General features: G+C 41.8%; 2 protein-coding genes across 3 annotated transcripts in view; one reads left to right on the top strand and one right to left on the bottom strand.

The window, feature by feature from the left end:
* Positions 1-12,492, top strand: part of RIGI (RNA sensor RIG-I) — a 48,117-nt gene extending 35,625 nt beyond the window's left edge. The window contains exons 16-18 of the mRNA XM_012764401.3: positions 326-477; positions 7,475-7,618; positions 10,138-12,492. Coding sequence (XP_012619855.1) covers positions 326-477; positions 7,475-7,618; positions 10,138-10,434 — 593 coding nt within the window. The 3' untranslated portion in view covers positions 10,435-12,492. The remainder of the gene's footprint in view (positions 1-325; positions 478-7,474; positions 7,619-10,137) is intronic.
* Positions 12,493-13,693: 1,201 nt separating this feature from the next.
* The window catches only part of ACO1 (aconitase 1), a 61,434-nt gene continuing 56,208 nt past the window's right edge, over positions 13,694-18,919 (bottom strand). The window contains exons 20-22 of one of the 2 annotated variants that reach the window (XM_012764398.3): positions 17,744-17,866; positions 15,262-15,447; positions 13,694-14,519 (exon numbers count right to left, since the gene is read on the bottom strand). In XM_012764398.3, the coding sequence (XP_012619852.1) occupies positions 14,406-14,519; positions 15,262-15,447; positions 17,744-17,866 (423 nt within the window). In that variant the 3' untranslated portion in view covers positions 13,694-14,405. Of the gene's footprint in view, positions 14,520-15,261; positions 15,491-17,743; positions 17,867-18,919 lie in introns of those variants that run through there. The other variant, XM_076008794.1, reaches the window with a different exon arrangement.

Below are 18,919 nucleotides of genomic sequence, written 5' to 3'. Positions count from 1 at the left end.
AGAGCCATCACACTGTCATACTGAGGGCTCATGTTGGATTATCTTAAAGTAATGTTTCTGATAATGTGGCTGTCCAGTCACACTGCACTGCTGGGGACCTGAGAAAGCCGGCCTAAGGTGGGCTCCTAGTTTATCCACGTGTTTAATGGGCAGGTGCACACCTGCATTTGAACCCATTCTTTAACAGCTCAGCTTCCCTAGAAAGTGGGATTTAGTGAACCAAAGCTGAATTTTAGGAATACCTCTATCCCTTTGTTTACCTATTCTCAGATTGTATCAGAGTTTTAAATCAAAAACACCAAATGAAATATTTATTTTCTGATAGGTAGAGGAAGAGCGAAAGGTAGCAAGTGCTTTCTTTTGACTAGTAATGCTGATGTAATTGAAAAAGAACAAATAAACATGTACAAAGAAAAAATGATGGATGAATCCATTTTAAGCCTTCAGACATGGGACGAAGCAGAATTTAAAGAAAAGGTAAGTCTGTGTCACTCTTTCAGAATCTGACCGTGAATAACAATCGGGGAATGTGCATGTTGGTGCCTTTTACCATATTGCTCAGCCTGTTTTATTAGAACAGTAAGTTTATATGTAGTTTTGTTCTGCAGTGACTATCACATTCATTCTATTTAAATGTTAATGACTGACTCAGGACTGCCTAGAAAGGGAAAAAAAAAAAAGAAAATTTAAATGTCAATGAGATTAAAATATATTCTATTAGTGCTAATAAATACCTGGAGTTATGTTTTTAGATCTAAAAGGCATACAGCTAGAATTGCTCTTGACAGTTCATATTGGGAACTACATCCTAACACCGCAAGAAACAGCTCTTCCCTGACTCAAATCTATCTCTCTCTCTACCATCCAGAGTCCTCAGAGAAAAGCTTCCAGGTCACTGTGCAGGTCACTGTGTAGGTGTCAGAATGCCCATTTGTATTAAAAGCTGTAGATAATAATTAATACCTTAGAGTGGCATACCTGTTCAGATGGGCCTCTTGGTAGTGACCTTCATTGCATTGCAATTGCCTTTTAACACAGAAGCATGAAATCAAATTGAAGAAAGTCAAGAAATGCATGCATATACACCCACTCACACTCCCACACTTTGTCCAGACCTATTGTAGAAGTTTTTATCTCAGAATCTCTGGAATCATTGAACACTACAGGGATAGGGGAGAGGCTGAAAACTAGAATCCAGTGTTCAAATCCCAGTCCTGCCACTTATAAGATATGTGATCTGAGGGGGTTACTCTGTCTTTTAAATCATCAGTCTCATTTGTAAAGCTGGGAAAACAGTGGTATCTAACTCGCAGGGCAGTTGTGAGGATAAAATGATGTGTATGCATTGCTCAGTGCAGTGCCTGGTATAAGTGCCAAATAAATGAGAGCTGTTATTGGACAGAGGTGTGAGGCATAGTTTAACTTCATGAAGATGAACCTTACAGTTCAGTAGATCAACTCTATGGTGTGTATGACTTTAAAAAGTCATAATCTCGAAAAAAGCCTGAGCAAGAGCGAGACCCCGTCTCTACTATAAATAGAAAGAAGTTAATTGGACAACTAACATATATAGAAAAAAAATTAGCTGGGCATGGTGGCACATGCCTGTAGTCCCAAGCTACTCGGGAGGCTGAGGCAGGAGGATTGCTTGAGCCCAGGAGTTTGAGGTTGCTGTGAGCTAGGCTGACGCCACGGCACTCACTCTAGCCTGGGCAACAAAGCGAGACTCTGTCTCCAAAAAAAAAAAAAAAGTCATAATCTCTGTGCTCTAAAAAGTACTGAGGAACAATGATCTCAAGCAAATTAACAGTTATTTAGGACATAATTACAACTTTATGTCAGTGTTTACTAATTTAAAATATTTCTTCCTATGAGAGTGAGAGGGTGTGAGTGTGTGCATGTGAGAGAGAGAGAAAATTTTTCTTCCTAAAGCTGGGAAACTAAATGATCTAAAACCACTACTTCCACATTTTTAGTGAGAAGAATTATAGGGAAATTCCTGAGTTCCTCCCCTAGTGTTACCACAGTAGGGTTGTCTTCAGTGAGCCACCTCCCCATTTTGTAGAACATAGGGATATTGCCAGTAAAGGCTGTAAAACCATGGGTTGTAATAACCACGGCATAATTTTTATCTCCTCCACTGGGTGACAAGCTACTTAGACTCTTATGTGACAGAGCAGTATAGTCTGTCAAGGAAGAGGGAGGCTGGCCCAGACATAGACATTCTTTTTTTTTTTTTTTTTTTTTTTGAGACAGAGTCTCACTGTGTTGCCCAGGCTAGAGTGCCGCGGCGTCAGCCTAGCTCACAGCAACCTCAAACTCCTGGGCTCAAGTGATCCTTCTGCCTCAGCCTGTCGAGTAGCTGGGACTACAGGCATGCACCACCATGCCCGGCTAATTTTTCCTATATATTTTTAGTTGGCCAATTAATTTCTTTCTATTTTTAGTAGAGACGGGGTCTCACTCTTGTTCAGGCTGGTTTCGAACTCCTGACCTCGAGCAATCCGCCCACCTCGGTCTCCCAGAGTGCTAGGATTATAGGCATGAGCCACCACGCCCGGCCAGGCATAGACATTCTTTTGTGTCCGGCACAGGAGGAGTGGGGTGAGGAGAAAATGGGTTAAATATCTGTGGAATTGGGCTAATAGCATTTGGGGTTCCCCTAACACCCACAGACAGATGGGCAGAGAAGGTAAATAACACGAAGGAGCCCAGAACAAGTGTAGCTGGAAGTTACTGGCAGCTGGGAGCGAGGGTTCTGTTGTCGTCCCCATCCTGTCATAGATGACCCACCCCAGCTGCTCTGTTGAAAGAGGAAGGCTTTGCTTTCAAAGGCTTAGTAGAAGTATAACAAGGTAGGGAAAATCTTACATTCTTAAAACTGAATGGGGCTGTGGTGTTTTGATAAGAGCCCAGGGTTTGGATTTGAGCACTCTGATCCCTGTATATATGGGCTTCAGTGGAAGGAAGAAAACTACACAGAAGAGAAGGAAAAAGTTGGGAGCTTCTGCAAGTAGATGGAGAGGTGAGGGAGGAGCAACGAGTGCCAGGAGACTGTCTGCCTTCCTTCCCCGCTGTGCTGTCCACTGTCTGGGTGGCCCACCACTACCAGCACTGGGACCGGGGGAACTCTCTTCTTACTCTGTGGCCATCTTACCATGTAGACAGGCTAGAGATGTCCGAGAACTGAGTTCCGTGATGGCAGCTTCAGCATTTGGCCCTATTTCATGCTGGAGGAATAAGGTATGAAGAGCATTTTGACAGCTGTGGTTGTGAAAATAACACTTAGGTGTTGATCAACTAATACCAATTTGCTGGGGAGTACATGTGGTGCTTATTTTTCCATGCTTGGGATACTTAATAGAACGAGTTCCAGCTGTATCCAGGAAAATACAAGAGCTGCTATATCACCATTGTTTCTTATAGCTGAATGGTACTCCATGGTATACATATACCACATTTTATTAATCCACTTATGTATTGATGGGCACTTCAGTTGTTTCCATATCTTTGCAATTGTGAGTTGTGCTGCTATAAACATTCGAGTGCAGGTGTCTTTTTCATAGAGTGACTTTTGTTCTTTTTGGTAGATGCCCAGTAATGGGATTGCTGGATCAAATGGTAGATCCCCTTGTATCACTTTAATGTATGTCCATATTGCTTTCTACAGAGGTTGAACTAGTTTGCAGTCCCATCCAACTTTTTTTTTTAAAGTAGTTTTTAGCTATGTTCTTTTGCCTTTCCAGATACATTTCAGCTTGTCCACATCTATGAAAAAGTATGCTGGGGTTTTATTGAATGTATAGATAACATTGGGGAGAAATGACATCTTAACAATATCCAGTTTTCTAATCCATGACCATAGTATCTCTCTTCATTTATGTAGGGCTTCTGCATTAGTTATCTATTGCTAAGGAACAAATTACCCCAGAACTTCGTGTCTGGAAACAACAAGCATTTATTATCTTATAATATCTATGGGCCAGGAATCTGGAAACAACTGGGTGTTTCAGGCTGAAGGTCTCTCATGAGGCTGCAGTGAAGGTGTTGGCCACAGCTACAGTCATCGCAAGGCTTCCAAGCTCACCCAACATGGCTGCTGGTGGAAGTGCATCTGAGTGTGCACATGTGGGCCTCTCCACAGGGCTGCCTCACAGCCCAGCAGCTGGTTCCCCGAGAATGAGTGATCCCAAAGATTGAGAGAGAATGTCTAATGTGGAAGCCACAGTCATTTTACAACTTCATCTTGAAAGTGAAGTCTCATCACATCTGTTGTATTTTTTTTTTTTTCCACTAGAAGCAAGTTGATAAGTCCGATTCACACCAGGGGAGGGAATTACACAGGCTCTAAATACAGGAAGCAGAGATCATGGAGGGCTTAGAGGCTACCAACCACATCTTTCTTTGGTTTCTTTTACCAGTGTTTTGTCATTTTCAGCATACAGGTTCTGCATGTATTTTTGTTAGACATATACGTAGGTGTTAATTTTTTATGCTATTGTGAATGGCACTTTAAAAACTTTCTTTTTTTTTTGAGACGGAGTCTCACTTTGTTGTCCAGGCTAGAGTGAGTGCCATGGCATCAGCCTAGCTCACAGCAACCTCAAACTCCTGGGCTCAAGTGATCCTACTGCCTCAGCCTCTCGAGTAGCTGGGACTACAGGCATGCACCACCATGTCCGGCTGAATTTTTTTGGTATATTTTTAGTTGGTCAATTAATTTCTTTCTATTTTTAGTAGAGACGGGGGTCTTGCTCAGGCTGGTTTCGAACTCCTGACCTCGAACAATCCACCTGCCTTGGCCTCCCAGAGTGCTAGGATTACAGGCGTGAGCCACCGCGCCTGGTAAAAACTTTAAAAATTTTAATTATTCATTGGTAGTAGTAGAAATACAAAAGGTTATCTGGAATCAAAATGAGGAAGCCTGCTTTTCCTTCCTCATGGAGCAGAGAACAAGATAGGCAGTGAAGGAAAGCTCACTTTGAACGAGGCACTGCCAACATGATGTGTGCCCAAGACTGCACACAATCAGGACTCCACAGTTTGCTTTTCTCCATCTCAGGTGTGCAGTTAGGCCGCTTTTCAACCACATCTGGGGAGAGAGGCAGGGCCATGGACTTAGGGCTTTGGTTGAGCCCCTTACCCAGTTACTGATTTTTACCAGTTACTGATTTTAGTTTTAAGTATAGCAGTAGTAGTTTTAACTTACTAGGATTTATAGCTGTTGCCTATAGTAACATTTAAAATACTCGAGATTATATTTGAAGTTTAGTATATAATTGAATACCATTAGAGATAAGTGAATCTTTTAAGAAACTGGATGCTCTTTCCTGTCACATCCCTCTGACCCCCAAACTGCCTCAAGCAGTGATTAGACCGTATCTCTGAAAAAAGAAAATTAAAATTGTTCCTAGGGAAATGTGTATCATGGGACCCAAGAATTTCAATTCTAGAAATTTATCCGAAGGAAATAATGGGATGAACATATGTAATAATTTTACAACAGTGAAAAATTGGATTGAAGACAGGTATAAACACTCTTTATTTTTACAGAAACAATATAATTTTAGGTGGGCTGGGGGAGTTAGGGGAGAGTAAATCATACTTGGTTTTCTTTTTTTGTTTTTTGAGACAGAGTCTCACTGTGTTGCCTGGGCTAGAGTACTGTGGCGTCAGCCTAGCACACAGCAACCTCAAACTCCTAGGCTCAAGCAATCCTTCTGCCTCAGCCTCCCAAGTAGCTGGGACTACAGGCATGTGCCACCATGCCCGGCTTATTTTTTCTATACATATTTTTAGTTGGTGAATTAATTTCTTTTTATTTTTAGTAGAGATAGGGTCTCACTCCTGCTCAGGCTGGTTTCGAATTCCTGACCTTGAGCGATCCTCCCGCCTTGGCCTCCCAGAGTGCTAGGATTATAGGCGTGAGCCACCTTGCCCAGCCTTTACTGAGCTTTTATATTTTCTTATGTTTCAAGAGTGTTTATGATTGTTCATTGAAGCATTTTTATTGTGCTTTAGAATCTTTATTCACACATCTCTGTCATCTCACTGTTGGCAAGTATTGATTGTCTTTTTTCATGCAGTTTGAGATCTTCCTGTTTCTTGGTATGAAAAGTGATATTTTTTTAAAATCAAAACCCAGACATTTTCATATTTTGAGACTCTGGATCTTATTTAACCTTCTGTGTGAACTGGCTTTTTCTGACACTGCTCTGGCGGGGCAGGTGCAAATGCTGCCTCATCTTTGCCAGGTGGAGTCATGTATCCAGGTTCCCAATCAGCCTCTGTTAATACCAGCACAGCAGATGGGAGGGAGAGAAGGAGGGAGGCCCCTTCTTACTGCTGGGTGGGGGTGAGAGAGTGGGCTCCCCATGTGACCTCCACTGACACCACAGACAAGGGTGGGCTACAGTACCAGGTAGCAGGGCTAAGACCTGGCTTCCTGCTTAGCTTTCTCTGACGCCACCCAGGTGGTAGTATTGGGGTGGTCTTGTTCATTCTGCAAGGTAGAAATCCAGGTCCCCCACGAACCCTGTGTTGGGCCAGTTTTATTTTTTCTGTGGTATTTGGCTGGAGTAGAGCAGTTGTTGTCTAAAAGTTCTCTGTCTTGCTAGTCTACCCCTTTTATGGTCCTTTGGCTATAGAGTGCAGGCTTTTGTTGAGACTTTTTGACTACAACAATAGGCATTTCAGGTTACTGGCTTCTTTAGCTCCAAGTCTGGATGGATATCAGGTGAAAAGGAAGCCCAGGGAGCCACTACATGTCGCTCCTAGGGTCTAGAGGTTCCTAGCTGGTCTGCCTTCCTCTCATCACACTTCAGAATCTTACATTTTATTTTCTGCCATTAATTTACCATCATAGATGGAAAAAAAAAAAGAATCTTACATTTTATATATATATAATGTCCAGGATTTGAGTTGTACTTACCCAAAGCCTAAATTTTGAATTAGAATACAGTCACATTATACATACACTTAATTTTGCTAGAATTCAACAATATTCTCTGGTTGAAAGGGGGAGAGAGAAGAAAGACTTTACATGGTGAGGACCCTTCTGCCTGCCATTCTGCTCAGTGGGTTTATGGCTGGAGTAGGTGTAATTATGCCTGAAACTATGGGTGTATGTTGTATATCTATTTGTGAAGGATTTTTAAAGTTTTCCAGTAAAGTAGAAAATATGGTTCACAGGACTATTTTATAGACATCTTTAGTATTTTTATAGGTATTTCTAATGAAGAAAATGAAGGACTAATTGGAGGCCACAATAAAACACTAATATGGAGTTAGGAGAACTCATAAAACCTGAGATTTTACAAACAAAGCCAGGTATCATATGTTTAAGGAAGTTGTATATGAATGATCATATGCATATATATGTGTGTGCTTGTCTATGTATGTATATATGTATGCATATGTCTATATATGTTAGTTACCCTCAAATTACATTTGAGGTTTTTCTTTTTGTATATAGATTCTCCATATACAGATTCATGAAAAATTCATCAGAGACAGTCAAGGAAAAGCAAAACCTGTACTCGATAAGGAAAATAAAAAATTGCTATGCAGAAAATGCAAAACCTTGGCATGTTACACAGCTGATGTAAGAGTGATAGAGGTAAGTAGCCTTGATAACACTGGGTCATTTTTTAGCTCTAAAGCTTACTGTCTATTGCTAAAATATTTACAGTAAAACCACTATTTAGTCATTATTGTGGCCATGAGCTATGTATTTTAAAAACTAAAAAGTGAAAAACCCTAAATGTTCAACAGTAAAGAAAGTTTTTTTAAATTGCGGCACAGCTTATTTTTTCTAAACTTTTTCCCCATTTATTTATTTATTTTTATTTTAGCGTATTATGGGGGTACAAGTGTTAAGGTTACATATATTACCCATGCCCCCCTCCTCCCTCAAGTAAGAGCTTCAAGCATGTCCATCCCCCAAATGTTGAACATCTTACTTATGGTTGTATATACCCACCCCCTGCTCCCCCCTCCCACCCTCATGACACCGGATAAATGTTACTCCTATATGTCCACTTGGGTGTTGATCCATTAATACCAATTTGCTGGTGAGTACATGTGGTGCTCCATTCTTGAGATACTTCATTTAGTAGAATGGGTTCCTTAGCTGTATCCAGGAATATACAAGAAGTGCTATATCACCATTGTTTCTTAAAGCTGAGTAGTACTCCATGGTATACATATACCACATTTTATTAATCCACTCATGAATTGATGGGCACTTGGGTTGTTTCCACAGCTTTGCGATTGTGAATTGTGCTGCTATAAACATTCGAGTGCAGGTGCACAGCTTAATTATATTATATAGCCATTAAAAACAATGGTTATGCTAAATGCAATGTAGTACCCTGGATTAGATCTTGGAACAGATAAAGGATATTAGAGTGGTAAAATTTGCAGTTTAATTAAGAATAAAATACTGATGTTAATTTGTTAGTTTTGGCAAATGTACTGTGATATAAAAGATGTTAGCAATCAAAGAAACTGGGTGAAGGGTCTACAGGAATTTTCTGGGCTGTGTTTGCAACTTTTCTGTACATCTAAAATTGTTCCAAAGTAAAGTTTACTTAAAAAATGATTATGAGCCGGGCGCGGTGGCTCACGCCTGTAATCCTAGCACTCTGGGAGGCTGAGGCGGGCGGATTGCTCGAGGTCAGGAGTTCGAAACCAGCCTGAGCAAGAGCGAGACCCCGTCTCTACTATAAATAGAAAGAAATTAATTGGCCAACTAATATATATATATATAAAATTAGCCGGGCATGGTGGCGTATGCCTGTAGTCCCAGCTACTCGGGAGGCTGAGGCAGCAGGATTGCTTGAGCCCAGGAGTTTGAGGTTGCTGTGAGCTAGGCTGACACCACGGCACTCACTCTAGCCTGGGCAACAAGCGAGACTCTGTCTCAAAAAAAAAAAAAAAAAAAGATTATGAAGCTTATGCAGTATAATGAAAAACTGCTTCAAACTAATGGTAAAAAGTAGAAAAAATAACCAGGATACAAAACTGTAAATATGCTATTTTATAGCTGTGTGTGAAATAATAGCAATATCACTGTCACTGCCCCCAAGGAAAAAAGTAGAAAAAAACCCAAAAAACCCAAACCTACCTTTGTACAGAAAAAAAAGACTACAGGAAATGTACTGATGTTTTAGTGGTTCGGTTCCATTTCCCCCCTTCTTCCAACTATTTTATGGTTTCCACATTTTTCTTTTGGGATATAGATCACTATTACAATGGAAACAAAGTATTTCCTTATTTGGGAAACATTACATCTGCAAGTTAGTCTTCTGTATATTTTTTTCTTAAAACACTTAGAGAAAGGGTTAGAAAAATCTCCAGCGGTAAGTGTTGGGTGTAACTATCCTGCTGCTGGTGGAGGGGCTGGGCTGGCTCAGCTGCCAAGTTATTACTTTTGGGTCCCGTCCCATCTTCAGAAAGCTGAAATCTCTGATCAGTCCATCTGTTTAGGCAAGAAGCTTATGAGGAATCATACTGCTAAGTTCCCTTACCTTTCCAAGTTGTCTTTAGTTGTAAAAAGTTCCTATCAGCTTCAATTTGGGTGATTATTCTAATGAAAATGGCCCTTTAAGGCCGTATGTTTTCCTGAGGGACTAGTATGTTGGATGTGCATTTGTTTCCGTGCAGTTTACTGTAAAGTTGACTGTAGGTGGGGCCTGTGGACACACTAGCCCCTGACCCTATTCAGATGCACATCAACCTTTGTTTGGCCCCATATCCTTTGGATTATATGCCTGTCAGGGCCCGTGGTGAACTTGGGTTTCACAGATCTTCAACAAATATCCCTTTTGTTTTTGAATTAATGGAGTATCTACCTTCAGAAGCTAGGTTATCTGGAAAATTCTTAATCCTCCTCTTCATGAGGTATTAATACCAGGGTCCTTGTACCTCCACCCCACCTGTACAAGGGAGTCAGGTGCCTAGTCAGGACCCCAGTCTGGCCTTCTGGTGAAGCCATCTGTACTGCTTTCCAAAAGTATAAAATAAATGAGACCCACCTGCTCTTTATCTCAGATTATTGTGAAGTTTTGAAAAATCACAATGATACTGGTTCTAATGCTCTTTTTTTGTATGTTTCTTCGATCCTTTCATCTGTAGGACACCCATTACACTGTGGTTGGTGATGCTTTTAAGAAATGCTTTGTGAGTAAACCACACCCCAAACCAAAGAAATTTTGTGATTTTGAGAAGAGAGCCAAGATATTCTGTGCCAGACAGGACTGCAGCCATGACTGGGGAATCCATGTGAAGTACAGGACATTTGAGATTCCAGTTATAAAAATTGAAAGTTTTGTGGTGGAGGATGTGGCCACTGGAGTTCAGAGACTGTACTCAAAGTGGAAGGACTTTCATTTTGAGAAAATACCATTTGATGCTGCAGAAATGTCCAGATGAGTTGAGGGCCTCACTGTTCAGCTACAGGTAGTAGGTGAATTTGAGTGAAGAAGCAACTATCCAGTGGGTATAATCATGGATGGCTTATACCTCTGTGACGTTATTTTATCTAAGGCTTGTACTGAATTGAGTATTTATCCCTTTACCTTCTGTTTGTTTTCAACAGTTTGTACTATATCATACATGCAAAGCATGAGTGAATCACAGCACTGAATACTTTTGTAGGCCAACAGAGCTCATAGTACTTAGAAAAAATTAAGCCTTCACCTGTTTCTGTCTTCTTCAGAGCCAAATGCCAGTGAACACACAGTAACCACTCTGTACATGCTGGGATAGATGGATGAATGAATAGAATGTTGAAAGGCTTTGCATACCTCCTCTTCTTAACCTACTGTAAACTGGCTTTGCTCTTAACCACTTCCGTACGAGTGTCAGCTACAGTCGATAGCCACAGATGAACGTGCACAGCCGAGCATGGACTTTAGCCGACAGCTGTGATATGACTTTTCTAATTTTTCATTTATCAAAATAAAATTGTGAAAATTTAAAAATAATGTAATAAAAATATATGTATATGTTACCTATTCTGATTTACATTACAAGTAAAGCTGCCTATAAAGTAAAACAAGCTTTCAGTGCTTTAAAGCTTTCCTCATTACACAAGAGCAAAATGGATTCATCGTCAACGCACAGCACAAACTATCGTGCGGACTATGAGTGCCGGCTGTGGGCAAGGTTTCTCGGCAAGTGAGCATTGTACCGAAGTGGTTAACATCCTACTATAATATTTCTTTTCCAGGTTACCAGTAATTCTGTTTTTTTTTTTTTGTTTTTTGTTTTTTGAGACAGAGTCGCACTTTGTTGCCCAGGCTAGAGTGAGTGCTGTGGCGTCAGCCTAGCTCACAGCAACCTCAAACTCCTGGGCTCAAGCAATCCTCCTCCCTCAGCCTCCTGAGTAGTTGGGACTACAGGCATGTACCACCATGCCCGGCTAATTTTTTTCTATATAATTGACTAATTATATAGACCAATTAATCTCTTTTTATTTATAGTAGAGACCGGTCTCACCCTTGCTCAGGCTGGTTTCGAACTCCTGACCTCGAGCAATCCACCTGCCTCGGCCTCCCAGAGTGCTAGGATTACAGGTGTGAGCCACCGCGCCCAGCCTCGACGTTACCAGTAATTCTGGTTGCCAAATCCAGTGGGAACTTCTTGGTCCTTCTGTTTGACCTCTGCACTTTGGATCCCATTGGCACTTCTTCCTGGGAAATTATTCCTGTTTTTTTAGTTTACTGTATGTCTTGCCCTATTAATCTGTGCCATTTTCTAATAACAGGTGATGTTCAACACTTAGGACAGCCAAATTAAACTTCCTCAATTAGTATCATCCAAAAGACCTAACTTAGGATAGTCTATTTAAAAAAAAAATCAGAATATGTATCCAAATGGCATTCCTGTGTCACCAAGCAAGGTTTGCTGATGTTTCAGAGAACTTAGGGGTTTTCCAGATATGGAGACAAGTGCCTGAGTTTTGCTATTTCTAGCCAGGCCAAGGTATTTTGTGTTCAAGGAAGGCTCTATAGTAATTTAAGCTTCTTCCTGAAATAGCTTCAGCTTAGTTATTTGTAATTCACCAGGACCATTTAATGGCTTAAACAAGACTCCAAAAATCATACTAATACAGTGCTCAACACATATGACCACATAACCCTTTTTAAGTAGCACCTACTTACATCTGAATGCTGTCTGGAGACCACCTGAGGCACAGCCAGCCACCCAGACTGTGCAGATCTACACTGGACATCAATGGAGTTATGCGCTACGGCTGCCTCCCTCTCCATGGGATCTGATGAGCAGTGGCGTGGGCAGGGAGCCAGAGAAAGCTGCCAGTTACATAACTTCTCTTTGGCTTTTCTACAACTGGAAAACAAGGATAACACCAACTGTAAAGGTTAGTGGAAGGTTTTTAATTAAAAGAATGTATGAAAATTACATGATAAAGTAGTTGCTTGATAAGTATTACTAATGGACAAAATAAAAATGGATTATTTAAACCAATTTGCTGATAGCTATTTCTTTAATTTCCCATTAATATTTTATTAGAGTATATCTTTTTATATTTGATTGGTTTTTTGATTGCTGTTAAGAACTCTGATAGGAAGTATAAAACATCTATGGGAAGTCTATTTTAGAAAAGTTCTTTTAAGTATCTAAATCAGAGGTCCCTAACCTATGGTGAGTTATATAATTATTTCATTTTATATTGCAAGGGAATAATAAAGTGCATTACATTTATTGTGTATTATCTCGAAACTACCTGCCCTGTCCTGTGGAAAAATTGTCTTCCAGGAAAATGGTCCCTGGTGCCAAAAAGGTTGGGGACTGCTGATCTAAATGGTTCAATTTGAATTAAGACGAATAGTCTTCAGCCAACAGAGAAGGCAGACTAAAGCTGATACAAGAAAAACTTAGATTTTCTGCCATTAATTTACAATCATAGAAAAAAAAATGAAAAGTATGTTATTAAAATTTTATAAAAAGAAACACTTAGAATTCCTTGTTTGATTTTTTTAAAGGGAGTAACGCCACTGCCAGGCATGACCCCTGGAACACAGTAGGCACTTGGTTAATATGGGCTGAATGAAAGAAATGAAGTGCTACCTCTTGACTAATGTCCAATAGCTGGTTACTGTTTTTCTAGATGAAAGGCTGCATTTTAGAACCAATTGGGGAGTCTTTTTCATGAGCACATACAGACATGTATCAAGGAAAGGCCATGGGAGGACAAGTGAGAAGGTGTTTATCTACAAGCCAGGAAGAACACTCTCACCAGAAACTAGAAATGGCTGGAACTTTGATCCTGGACTTTTAGCCACCAGAACTATGAGAAAATAAATTTTTGTTGTTTAAGCCATGGTATTTTGTTATGGCAGCCTGAGCAGACTAAGATGTGCTCTGAAATGATTTCAATGATAAAAATGAACAGGTTAACTTCAGGACACTAAAAAAGCTATGATCTGCTCACCATACTTACATTCCTGCTACTAGGCTACTCTTCCTTCTTGTCTGTTCCCAAACAGGGCAGAGAACATACTGGTTCCTCAACACTTCTTTTGTGTCTGCACAGTTCTTAACATAGTTGTAAAAGCAGGAGAATATGAAGGTCATTCAAGCTTTGATATGATAGAGTCTGAGACTTGCTCTGCTCTAAATATTCCAAAACTATAGCCCCCCACACAGCAAAACTCAAGTAAACAGGTTTTCACGGAAAATAGATTTAATATTATTCAAATTAGAAATGTTTCTCCCAAACCACCTCCAAATAACGGTCTCCTCTTGATAAATGACAAATTTTCTGGGGAAAATTTTTGAAGACAGTAAAAGAAAACATGTTTCTTTTTATGTTGATCTAACATCTGACCCATCCACAAGGTGTTTAGATCATGTACTTTGAAGGAAAAGGTGGGGGGAGAATCAAAATCACTACTATGATTTGAAGTGTGCCAAGTTTTCATCTAGCCACGTCAGTTAACATTGGTATAATATGGAAAGGAAGACCCTCACGGGAAAGATTTCATGGAGCAGAGGATAAGAGAGGAATAACAAGAAGGGCAGAGGACACCTTCTGAGAAGACTTGCTCATGTTCAGCTGAAGATTAATAGGTAAGAGTGAAAAATCAATGTCCTGTGATCAGTGACTTAAAGACGAGCTCGATTCTCTTTCTGGCACTACTGACATTTCCACCATTTCTAGCTTCCAAATTCTAGAAAAAGATAAGAAGATTAATAAAAACAGAGAATGTAGAAAGTCCTGGCTCTGTGCCTGCCGGAATGGCACCCTAGCCCCCGCGCTCACTCGCTCCGTCCGCAGGGCAGCACCCCCCGTGGAGCAGCCGGGGCCTCGGCTGGCCTGTGGTGCGGCTTCCTCCCTGGGTGCGGCGCCGCGTGCAGGTCTCCTGAGGAGCAGAGGCCTACTTGGCCATCTTGCGGATCATGTAGTTGAGGATGCCTCCATTGCGGAAGTAAGTGAGCTCCACATCGGTGTCGAACCTCATCACGGCCTGGAAGGCCTTCCCGGTGTCCAGCTGTGGCACAAAGCAGCACAGAATCACTGAGGGAGGCGCGAGGCAGCTCTGCCAGGAGATTCTACCCAGCCTGCCCTCGGTGTGGTCCACGCTCCAGCAGCACCAGGGAACACGCCAGGCTGCTGGTCCCAGGTGCAGACTATCAATGACAGAGGTGAGTGGTACCTAAGAACTATTTCTCAGTACAGCTACTCGTAACACTGGGATGATATTTTTCCCAACCTTCCCTGGGGACAAAGATGGCTTGGATCAGCAGGTTTTATTAAGCTTGTCCCTTAGGCACAGACCTCTGCCTGCGTGGCTGTCCTGGGACTTGGCACTGGGTACTTCATCTGTGCCTAGGGATCTGCCATTTTTACCTTTAAGGCTATTCAAAGCCTGGGGGAAGGAAGTCAGTGTTGCTCACGTTTTTATAATAAAAAGTTTCTTAGATAATGTCACATCCCTGAGCTTTCATCATGAGTATCTGGGCTGAGTGAGATTGGGAGAAATAGGTGACAGTGGGGATAACTTTACAGAGAAGGAAATAATAAATCAACAGGCATCATCCTCACTCTGTTGGGCAGGCAGGTAGAAAAGGTGCTGGCAGGACTCCTAAGTTTAATGCAGTCCAGAAAGTATCCAGCCATCGTGTCCATGGCAGGATGCTTTTTGGACAGCCCTCACGTTCTTCCAGGTCCCACTAATTTCCTTCTAACAAGACTGATTACACAGGGCCCCAGCAGGGAGCTGCTCTGCTTACCTTGACCTGAACTTTCATTCGTGGTCTGAGGTCTTCTGGAATGATGACAGTGTATCGCTCCTGACCTGTGAGTCCCAGGGTGTCTGCATTCTCACCAGGGAGATATTCAAGGGGGATCACCCCCATCCCAACCAGGTTACTGCGATGAATACGTTCGTAACTCTCCGCCAGGATGGCTTTGATTCCCTGGTGAACAGAGACAGTAGTCTGGACATAGTTCCAAGTTTTCCTTTGGATACACAGAAACTTTATAAGTACCCATTAATCTTTTACATAAAATTTTATCCTCTAATTGTAAGTAACACAACAGCTACTCTTAACTGATTGCCTTTGATGCACAGCCACCACGCAAGCACTTAATGATTTCTCTCATCCACCCACCGCCAATCCTGGGACACAGATGTCTTTATTTCTTCCTTTACCCAAGTAGTCTATGTGATATAATATCTCTTAGCAAGTTTCCATTATTTCTGGAATCTATACCACAAAACAATATAATTTTCTTTCCCTTGAATTTTTCTATTGTGGGTGTATCAGCAGATATAGAAAATTTAATCAAAAAAGCAATTTTCAGAATAAATTATTACCTACTGCATACTGCATTTACACTTCTTATCAAATTATATCGAATATTGTTCTTGATATTAAGCTTCCTAGAAGGTGCATTTTATTGGGAATCTGTAATTGGCAATATACAGCAGGTTACTTTATTAACTAGAACTCATTGATTTATTATTAATTATAATAATATCTTAAAAGGTCTCTTGATATCTAGGACACACTTGTAAGAGACCCTGATGCAGGGCATTTTAAGAGCTTGTTGAAACTGTCGATTCTTGAGTACTACACTAGATCGTAGGGCAAGAGGGGCTTGTGATTCTCATAAGTTTTGAGAACTGTGGCTATAGATCAGTGTTTCTCAAATTCTGCTGCATATTAGAATCGCCAGGGGAGGATTCTGAAATCCCAATGTCTAGGCCTTCCTCCTTACCAATTAAACCAGAATCTCTGGGGATGAGATCCAAGCACAGATATTTAAAAAAAAAAAAAAAGGCATTTCCAAATTTGAGAACCACTGCTATAGAGGATAGGCAGATTCTTTGGGATAGTAGATATTTTATAGGACTTTATATATATGTATGTGTCTAGGCAAGTGGAAAGCTTTCTAAACACACACTGTTCATGTCCATAGCTCCGTGTAAGGGCTAGGCGGTGCTGCAGATGCTGTAAACCACAGCTGTCCGTTATTCTCTGCCCTGAGGGCAGTCTAGTAACTGCCGAGTGACCCAGCCTGCGCAGCCAGAACTCAGCGGTTCTGTAGAAAATTCTAAAGAGTCCCTCGGGGCCAGTTCTTTTCTCATCTTCCATCAGATCTTAGGGTTCCCCATAGGAATGCTCACTGCACCGGCCTCATGTATGCTGCCCAGCCCTCAACTGCATTCCTAAAAGCCTTGTCTTCTGTAATTCCTGTGGTTCTTTTTAGCAGCTTCCAGAAGAAGTAGGCCTTTGACCTACTCATCAAGTAACTAGTGAACATTTTTTTCCTGGTTCAAAGATGTTTTCAGAAGCCTGGATGTCTGGAGGGCCGCCTGCCGGACAATCACATTTTTTACTGTACTAATAGATATCAACTTATATATGTTTCCCAAGTGCACTAATTTGCTCAAGCCATAAATGACTCACATTGTCATCAGCCAACCGTTTTTATCCTACTTTGAGGCTTAAAGCTGGGCAGCGTGAGTCTCCTCTGCTCTTTGGGCAATGCTCAAGAGGTAAAAGGTTTGCTCCCTAACACAGCCCCTCTATGGGGACACCTCAAGGTGGAGCCCTGAGACAGTCAAAGGTTCCGAAGAGCTGCCTGACTACGGACAGAAAAAGCCTCCCTTTCTCACTGAAGGCCTATACAGATTTTCACAGGCAGTGAAAACCAACTGTAAAAAGTGCATTCTAGTTTACTCAAGAGAACCGGAACCCAATCTCACCAAAGTAACTCCCAAAAAAGCCCAGGTCCCCTGACTTTTTCCCTTCTGTGAACCTGATAGACAATATAGCAGCCCTGACTTATTCCTTATATTCACCTGGGACAGGGGCCTTAAATTTGGGGTCTTCAACCTTAGAATATTATGAAAACCCCATAAAACCTCTCCCTATGGAAAAAGATGTACATGTACATTTCTGGATATATTTGCAAGGAGGGTCTGTGAAGTCTCTGAAAACCGTTCTGTAGACACTCCCAAAGGTCTAGATATGAATGTCTGACCTAAGGGAACCAGTTCACTCCAGATTACCCTTCAACAAGTGAAATAAATTCAGATCCACCAGGAAGCAAGAGATGAACAAACACTACATGCTTTTCAGAGCCTGCTCTCCCATGACATTTTCTCGGAAGTAAACCAACAGAATTCATTCCTGGCACCCTCCCCGCTTCCCCTCTAATTCAGAGGGGCGGCTACCTGCTGGGACAGCTCTGCCTCATACTCACCAGCAGGAAAGGGCCCTTGGCCGCCCAGTCTCGGGAGCTGCCCGAGCCGTACTCCTTGCCAGCCAGAACGATCAGGGGAAGGCCTGCCTGCTGGTACCGCTCAGCAGCATCGAACACGTCAAGCTGAGGAAGAGACAGGCAGGTTTTACAGATGCAGCAGAGGCAAAGAGCAGACCCACACTTGGTGAGCTCTGGGGCGAAGGGAAGGGGCTGTGGACCGCCAGGTTGGTGTAAAGCCAATGGTGACCCAACCAGTCGGCCGTCTGGTCTACAACTAAGGTCCACTGTGATGGTTTGTTGGGGTCCACTAATGTCTGTGACTGCAAGTCTTGGTCTCTTGGATATCCCGTTGTTCAATATGTATATTGTGCTTCCAGTTCTCAATTTAAAACACAGGTAATTATGGTCCCTACCTCAAAGAGTTGTTATGAACATTAAGTCAATACATGCAAATAGGCCGGGCGTGGTGGCTCACGCCTGTAATCCTAGCACTCTGGGAGGCCGAGGCAAGCGGATTGCTTGAGGTCAGGAGTTCGAAACCAGCCTGAGCAAGAGCGAGACCCCGTCTCTACTATATAAATAGAAATTAATTGGCCAACTAATATATATAGAAAAAATTAGCCAGGCATGGTGGCGCATGCCGGTAGTCCCAGCTACTCGGGAGGCTGAGGCAGCAGGATTGCCTAAGCCCAGGAGTTTGAGGTTGCTGTGAACTAGGCTGATGCCATGGCATTCACTCTAGCCTGGGCAACAAAGCAAGACTCTGTCTCAAAAAAAAAAAAAAAAAAAATACATGCAAATGGCTTAGGAGAGTATCTGCAATGTGGTACATTCCATAGAAATATTAGCTATTATTATTTTAAGATAAGTTGGCACAGTTCTCTCTCAAGCAGGCTAAATGGTTTTCAGGCAGCCTCACAGCACTTACTGGGAAGGGAAGTGACTCTGAAGACCTGCGACATGTGCCAGACGCTGCTCTAGGGTTTACGAGTCATTCCATTTCATTTTAAGCCTCAGAGCTTTGTTAGGTAGGTGTTACTTCTACTTCACAGGTAAGAAAAAAGAGGCTCAGAGAGGGAAATAACTTCCTGAAGGCACCACAGCTACATGAGGTGGAGCTGGAACTTAAACCCTAGACTTGTCTGACTCAAACTTCTGGCGTTCCCCCTCTCGCAC

The sequence above is a fragment of the Microcebus murinus genome, chromosome 12 (genome assembly GCF_040939455.1).
Source record: "Microcebus murinus isolate Inina chromosome 12, M.murinus_Inina_mat1.0, whole genome shotgun sequence".
NCBI classification, from domain to species: Eukaryota; Metazoa; Chordata; class Mammalia; order Primates; family Cheirogaleidae; genus Microcebus; species Microcebus murinus.
The sequence above is the reverse complement of the archived record's forward strand: the minus strand, read 5'-3'. Positions and strand labels throughout refer to the sequence as shown.